This window comes from Hoplias malabaricus, chromosome 14 (genome assembly GCF_029633855.1).
Source record: "Hoplias malabaricus isolate fHopMal1 chromosome 14, fHopMal1.hap1, whole genome shotgun sequence".
Lineage (NCBI taxonomy): Eukaryota > Metazoa > Chordata > Actinopteri > Characiformes > Erythrinidae > Hoplias > Hoplias malabaricus.
Genome location: NC_089813.1, coordinates 2,061,744 through 2,069,507, shown reverse-complemented (window position 1 = coordinate 2,069,507; position 7,764 = coordinate 2,061,744). Strand labels below are relative to the sequence as shown.

Here is a 7,764-nt window from a genome sequence, read left to right as displayed (position 1 = left end):
AGAATCCATAGGGTTTTGTCAAGAGGAAGACGAGAGACACTAAACCCAGTGAAGATGAGCTGAAGACTTCAAAGCATCCTGGGCTTCCATAACACCTCAGCAGTGCTACAGACTGATCACCTCCTCACCACACCAAACTGATGCAATAATTCATCAAAAAGGAGCCCAGACCAAGTATTGAGTGAATATACTGTACATACTTTTCAGAAAAAGTAGAAAAACATTTCCGTATTAAAACATATTTTTAATTTGGTCTTATATAATATTCTAATATTCTGACATAATGACTTTTGGATTTTGTTTGCTGTATGCCATAATCATCAACAATAAAAGAAATAAAATAGATGTTTATTCTGTTTGTAATGAATCTGAGTTTCACTTTTTTTAATCGAATCACTGAAATTAACTTTTAGATGATCTTATAATTTACCAAAATGCACCTGTATATAAAATGAAAATTGCCCTCATTTTTAATTGAATCAACATTTAAATGTATTTATTTGTCTATTTTACATTTGAATTTAACTGCATGATGAACTGCAGATTTCTGTCTAGTCATCAGCTTACAGAAAATCCCGGCTTACAGTAAACAGAGAGATTAATTTAACATGGACACACTATTAGTCTTTTATTTACTTTAGTTAAAAAAAATCAATTTAGCTCATCATGATATAACATTAAAATATGTAAGAGGAAAACATAATTTAAGTCTCAGTTTCCTTTAGTAGACTTTAGATGTTTGTAGATGTTTGATGACATTAGGCTGTAAAACAGAATAAAGACTAATTATAGAACGTTTATCGAACTGCAGGGTTCAGAGAAACACACAATCACATCACTGACAGTTTACAGTTAGAGTCTGATTCTCAGTTACAGTTGTTTCCTTTGATGAGGAAGAAAGTTCCCACAGCGACTCCCAGCAGTCCTCCAGCCAACCCCACTCCACAGAACACAGACCCTCCAACACCGGGGAGAGACACCTGTACATCTGTAACACACACACACACACACACACACACACACTTCAGTTGCAGGGAAGATGATTTCTGGCAAATTAAACATTACAATAACATTGTATGGGCGGTACGGTGGCTTAGTGGTTAGCACGGTCACCTCTCAGCGCTGGGATCTTGGGTTCAAGTCCCATCTCACCAGTGTGTGTGTGGATTGAGTGTTCTGAGCAGTGTGGATTGTAAAGCGTCCTTGGGTGTCTAGAAAGGCGCTATATAAGTGTAAAGATACATTACAGTAAATGACTGACAGCAAGGGTATTACACCTCACATGAACATTTTAAATTTCAAGCCAGTTTTGAACTCTGAATTTCCTGATACAGCAGAAATGCTGCAGCATTAAATGTGAAATGAACTGAAGGCCTCTGCTACTTCATGGACATTTTTGACCATTCACACATGGAGCACCAAAACATTCTAATTACTGTGAGTAGAGTAGAAATCAGTCATTGCTTTCTTTGTTTTTGGTTGGGGGCCTGGCTAAGTCCCAGAAGTGGTTTCAGAATGTCCATCAGTGACCAATGGAGATTCAAGGTGAACGTCTTCCTTGTTTTTTTTTTGTTTTTTTTTAATCAAATAAATTCAAAGAGCAAAAAGGTAACCAAGTATCTTTTAAATATACTGCATTCTCAACATATACTTTCTGCTCTTGATTCTATGAATTGTGTTTTCAGATTTATATTTGCTTTTGTAGAACTTTTGACACAAAATTCTCTCCATAAATCACAGTCCCATCCCAGCTTTATTCCCAGGTCCGGTCTGTGGTCCGTTTCAACACCTGGCTATGGGCACCATCACTGAAATCCACTAACAGACACAGGTTAATAATCAGGTGTAACTCTCACCCCATGTTTTGGTCAGTGCTCTGTCCAGGGCTGTGTGCTGCACGCTGCAGGAGTAGATGTCCCCCTCCTCTGGAGTGAAGCTCAGGGTAGAGACCAGTTTAAAGGTGCTATCTTCAGTGTTAATGTAATATCTGCTGAGACTGGCTTCATTCGTCACATTCACATTGTTCCTGGTCCAGGACACTTCCACATGTGGAGGGTAGAATCCAATGATGTAACAGATGAGGGTGTTTTTAGAGCCCAGCTGTACACTGCTCTTGGTGTAGACTGAACTCTGAGGGGCAACTAGGAGTAAAGTTATTCATATAATTATTTACAGAAGTTTAGAATTCCAAATGAATTCAATTAAAAACAAGTTCAATAAAATATAGGCAACATAAAGAATACATCATGCTTGTATTTCAAAAAATAATTGTAATATCATTTTCATTTGGGGGGATACACAGTGGAGCAGCAGGTAGTGTCTCTGTCACTGCTCCAGGGTCCTGGAGTACGGTGGGGACCTGAGGAGTGTGGTGTGTTGTCTCACTTATGTAAGCAGTTACAATCAATGAATGAATAATTTAATATTTTGCATTTATCAAATTGTATTTATTTATAAATTATAGGTAGGAATCATATTAAAGCTATAACTCTCTTCATTTAAAGTAAATCACATTCGCAAATTGAGACATTTAAAGAATATTTTATGTAAAAGTATTAATAATTAATCAATATCAAATATGAACATTAAAATTTGTATGAAATATTCTAATATGATTTTAAAATCCCAAGATATGAATACAGTGAAATCTCAGGTTTAAAATAAGTTTAACTTTAATATACGTAAATGTATATGTTTATTTACAGCTTACATACACAAGGTACACATTCTATTAACAACAAATAAATTCTCATTTTACTTAAAGAAACGCTAAGATTTCTAGGTTCCAAGGGCAACAGGGGGGGTGGGGTAGGTTCCACCCTCCTCCAATTGTTACATAATGAAGTTTCTGCAGTGCTGAGCCTGTAATATCATCGACAGAGGGTCTGTTCTCTCTGTTACAGCATCACAATGATTCTGAAGATGTAATGTTATTATTAAAATATTATGTGTTCCTTAAAACCTTAAAAAACCTGTAAAATACAACTAACAGCTATTAGCTTTATCCTGTTACACATTACATAAATAAAATAGTGTTTGTTTAGACAGATTTGTTAAACATTACACTCTCTACACTCTATACACCACTTAAGATATGAAAACTATGTAATGCATATTTTAAAAAAATCACTAAATATGAGCAACCCCTCTTTTGTGTCTCTATGAACATTTTAATCATTTTATCTCTTTAGTATTTAACAGCTTAAAACCAACAATAAAAAATATATATTATAAAACATGAAGAAAATACCACACAGAATTACACTATGATGTATTTTTGACAGGTTTTAGTTGCTGTGTTGTTGTTAGGCTGTTGCTAAGGTGTTGCTAGGTGGCACAGGGCCCCTGATATATGTCTGATTTACTTGTGAGAACATTGTGTGTTGTAGTCACGCTCATGTCTCACCTTTGGGTATTGGGGGGTAATTATAACCTTTTATACGAAGACCCAAGTTGTTTCTGCAGATTTCTATATTATTAACAGCTCCCTCATAGGTTCCTTCTTCATAGGTGGCCGGATCTGCGAACTGCGGCAGAGTCATCACTCCTTTCTCCAAACTGAAATCAGCGTGCCACTTTTCTTCTCCATCGAGTCCAAAGATACCCTCTCTCTCTGAGTCCGAGCAGAGCGTTAATCCGAGATACACGTGTTTCACTGAGAGAGAGAGAGAGAGACAGAGAGACAGAGAGAGAGAGAGAGGTTTTTTGAACAGCGGCAAATCTGAAAATGTTTTTCATAAATACTGTATAATATTTTATTAAATTACATTGTTATCTGAAGTGAAAGTCAGTCAGCGTTATTTTCATCACAGATGTGAGGGGAAATGAAGTGTAGTTTCTCCGGACACGGTGCTAAAATAAAGACCTTAAAAAGAGAGCTGAAAGTTCCCAGAGTTTCAGCCGCACAACAAGCCCCTGCAGGAGGGACTGAGACTATGGGAAGCCGAACACCCAGGTCGTGCAGCGCTGTCCAGTTAGTGGCGCGGGTGATTGGTCCGCGCTGCGCCATTCAACTGAGTACGTCGATTTGGACCGACTTTTGAGGTGTTCGGCTTCCCATATGATAAACATGAACTATGATAACCGCGTTCTCTGTTTAAGAGCCGTGGAGCATCTCCTCTGTCTGAGGAAACGAGCGAAGCTGTCTGTCTCTAACAAATCATCCGCCTTAACCTCAAAAATACTGGATAAAACGCGTCCCGTATCGGTCCAAAACACAACGCAGCTTTTAGAATCTACATGGTTTACAACCCCAGTCACGTCCCCTCGCGCTCATGTATTTGAACTTTATTTGATTGTCGTTTCTAAATTCATTGTTCTTTATTTATTTATTCATTTACATTTTATTTTTTAAATTTAATTCATTTATTTTACATTGCCTTGTGCCCAATGATTCCAGGTAGGCTCTGGACCCACCGCGACCCTGAACTGGATAAGGGTTACAGAGGATGAATGAATGAATTATTTTACATATTTTATTTAAGTTTATTTTATTAATTTAGTTCCTACATGTAATATTTCTTATTTATTTAAACATTTGTTTCTTCGTTGTTTTATTTATTGTTTATTTGAAGGTTGTTTCAATTCATTTTTAACTCTATGTGTGTAAGTCTACTTATTATATTTTATTTATATTAGCGCGAGTTTAAACCGCCTAATGTCCCTGTCCGGGGCTGACGCACAGATAGGAGCCTTACCAATCCTCACAGGAATTATGTAAAATAGCCATGGCTCCTAAGATATAAACAGGACAGTTGTGGGAAATGTAGGGCTCTGAATTGGATCCAGTTAAAATAAGTATTATATTTTGGTGTCGTTCTGTTTAAACGACAGCTATGAGCCGTTTACCTCAACACTTACTCGCTTAATAATCAATATGTACACAGTGTGATCAACACTGGACTGATATCTTTTGTCTTTACGGACTAAATAAGGCCATTTTACTTCATGTGCAGTGACTGTAGTCATTACCAGGGCTGAACACTATAAGAGTTTTGGCAAAAGGCAGCTATAGCTTCCACGGAGCCCCCAATGCATTAATTAGTTATTTGTGCGCACGAATTACTGATTGTTTCACTCGAATTAACTAAAGTGCGCAAAAATTGCAATTCGTTCACTTTTACCCACGTCCCCTCCAGGGCTCGGCAATGCGCTGATAAACAACTAAAGAAACAAAAGTCAGTGACAGAGTGACAGCTTTCCAACAGTGGAGGCCATCACAAGTGATGCAGAGGTAGCTGTTTTTCTACTAGACGGGTAATTATATCATTTATCATTAGTTTATCTTTTTGTGATGTGTGTGTGTGTAAAAGTCCATTGCCGTTAGCCAAAATAGCTGCTTCTTTGTAACGCTGCTAACTATCTCTCTTTATTTCTCATTAGTAAACTGTACTGTTTGAGAGAGTGTTGGTTGGTCGTGCATTATTCTCTAAGCAAATCTCTCTCATCAGACTTCGAAATATTACCACCTTTGAGTCTGTAGCACTGATTTTTTTTTTGCACTGAAATTCTGCATCTGAATTTTGTTGCTTTTGAATTTAAATCTTCAGATTTCCACCTCTGAATATTTTGCTTCATAATTCTGCATCTGAATATAATTTCTCTTGAATTAAACTCGTGATTTTTCAAAAACGTTTTCACTGTTATTATTAAAGGTTAATAAATTCAGATAAAAAAATTCAAGCTCAAAAAAATTCAAACAATATATTTCAAATTTGACAGACGAACTTCAGACGCCAAAATACAAGTAAAAATAATTAGCAATCTCTTCATCTTCAGGACATCAATAGTCTGTTGTATTGTGTCTTTAGTGAGACTTTCAGATTTTTGAGACACTTTGAAAATAAAGAGATAACATCCGCGGAAGGAAGCTAAACGTGTAGTTTTCCCACGGTATGAAAGTTGTGTTCGTATTTCGCATGTATTTTCGTATGTCACCTAGCGGCGACAGAATGCAACTACTGCAGCATTTAAGGTGAAAGAGAAAGTCCAAATGAATCGATTGCTCTTCGTCCCGGATGTGTATCTGAATTTTGTAACCTGTATTTTGGGATCTGAATTTCATCTGTCGAATTTGACCAACTTCACTGTGTTGTAAATAAAATATATTTAGAAGATGAAGCCTGCAGCACACACTAATCAACTAATCACACTAAATTCAGGGACAACATTAGAGAGAGAAGTTTATAGAAACTATGTCAACTGTTTTGAAGCGTTATACTATAAGCAGCTGAATATGAAATGTATAAAATTTAAGGTTTCAGCTTGTTTTCATGCTAATGATGAAAAGGACCATCCAGACCTTAGAGGTGCAGCATCTCTCACAGTGGGGGAGGGGGATCAGTGACCATGGCATGGGTGACTGATAAGTGAGAATTTTCCATTGATGTGGAGGCAAACATTAGGTGTTTAGGAGACGTATCCTGCTATCTAGACAATGTCTTATCCTGGTAAGTCCAGGGTTATTTCAGCAGGAAAAAGCCAGGCCTCGCTACAGAAACTTGTCTGTGTAAACACAGAATGTTGTGCAGGACTGACCTGTCTGTGATTTAGAACTGTCTCCTGTGGTCATCATGAAAACAAGAATCAGGAAACACTTGATTTAAAGAGTAAATACTAAGTTACTTTCTGAAATCAAGGTGTTTGGTGAAAACATTGGAAAAATGTTCTTTGTGCTGTATCAGTTAAATAAAGCTTTAAGAGAATGAATACATCACAGAGTCATGAATTTGCTGTGTTTTATAAAAATGTCCTGACTTTTCTGGAAAAGGGCTTTGTACTCTCCCTCTGTGCAGTGATAGACAGTGATAGAGAGAGAGAGAGAGAGAGAGAGAGAGACAGAGAGAGAGAGAGAGAGAGAGAGAGAGAGAGAGAGAGAGAGAGAGACAAACATAGAGAGAGAGAGAGAGAGAGAGAGACAGAGAGAGAGAGAGAGAGAGAGAGAGAGAGAGACTGCACTTTCTCGCTGAATACAGAACATGGCACAATGTTATGTTTTTATGTAAGTAATATTCTATTCAGCACAGTGTTTACATGTTAATGTTTATACTTTAATCCAGGCTCAATCTTTTACTGAAAATAATGTCTATCTATTTATTTATATTAGATGCATGTTAATGTTTTCCTACTTCACTTTTATTTTTATTCTTTTTTGTCTCTGTTTTAATGTTTGAGTGTAGTTTTTTAAGTGTCAGTCTTAATGTGATGGTGATGTACAGTAAAATATAGAGTAATAAACACTACACTCTATAATAATTATAAATAATGAACCAAATCCAGCTCCTTCTAATTACACTCAGCTACAGTAATAACACAGTAATAACACTGTAATAAACTGTTCATTACTGAAGAGTGAAATATTAATGCTCTCACCTGCAGACACAGTGTAGAGCAGAGCTGCACAGATGAGGATTAAACACAGCTTCATTGTGATCAGCGCAGAGGACACACACTCACACAGGAGAGAGTCCAAACTGAACTCAGTCTCTCTGTGTCTCTCTCTAACTCCCACAGCTCAGGATCATCAGCCAATAGGAGATTTACTTTCACTCTCACTCTGCAGTCTCTGGGTGAAGTTAGTTTTCAGCCTCGACTCTCAGCAGGAGTCGCTCAGAACATTTACTCACACGATCATGTTTATATTTCTATACCACTACCATTCGTCCCAGTGTTACAGTAAAAAGTATTTTATTTATTTATTTATTTTTACGTAATTAATCTGGAGTCACATCATTATTATTTAAATATTCTTTTTCATTAAAATAA

The 7,764-nt window shown here is 36.8% G+C and overlaps 1 protein-coding gene across 1 annotated transcript; it reads right to left on the bottom strand.

Moving 5' to 3' along the window:
• Positions 1-267: 267 nt before the first annotated feature.
• LOC136665644 (H-2 class II histocompatibility antigen, A-Q alpha chain-like) lies at positions 268-7,504 on the bottom strand. Its single transcript, XM_066643288.1, has 4 exons — positions 7,372-7,504; positions 3,407-3,655; positions 1,857-2,141; positions 268-988 (listed from the first exon to the last, which is right to left on the bottom strand). Exons 1-4 carry the CDS (start codon positions 7,424-7,426, stop codon positions 867-869), a joined length of 711 nt encoding a protein of 236 aa, XP_066499385.1. The 5' UTR covers positions 7,427-7,504; the 3' UTR covers positions 268-866.
• Between the last annotated feature and the right edge of the window lie 260 nt (positions 7,505-7,764).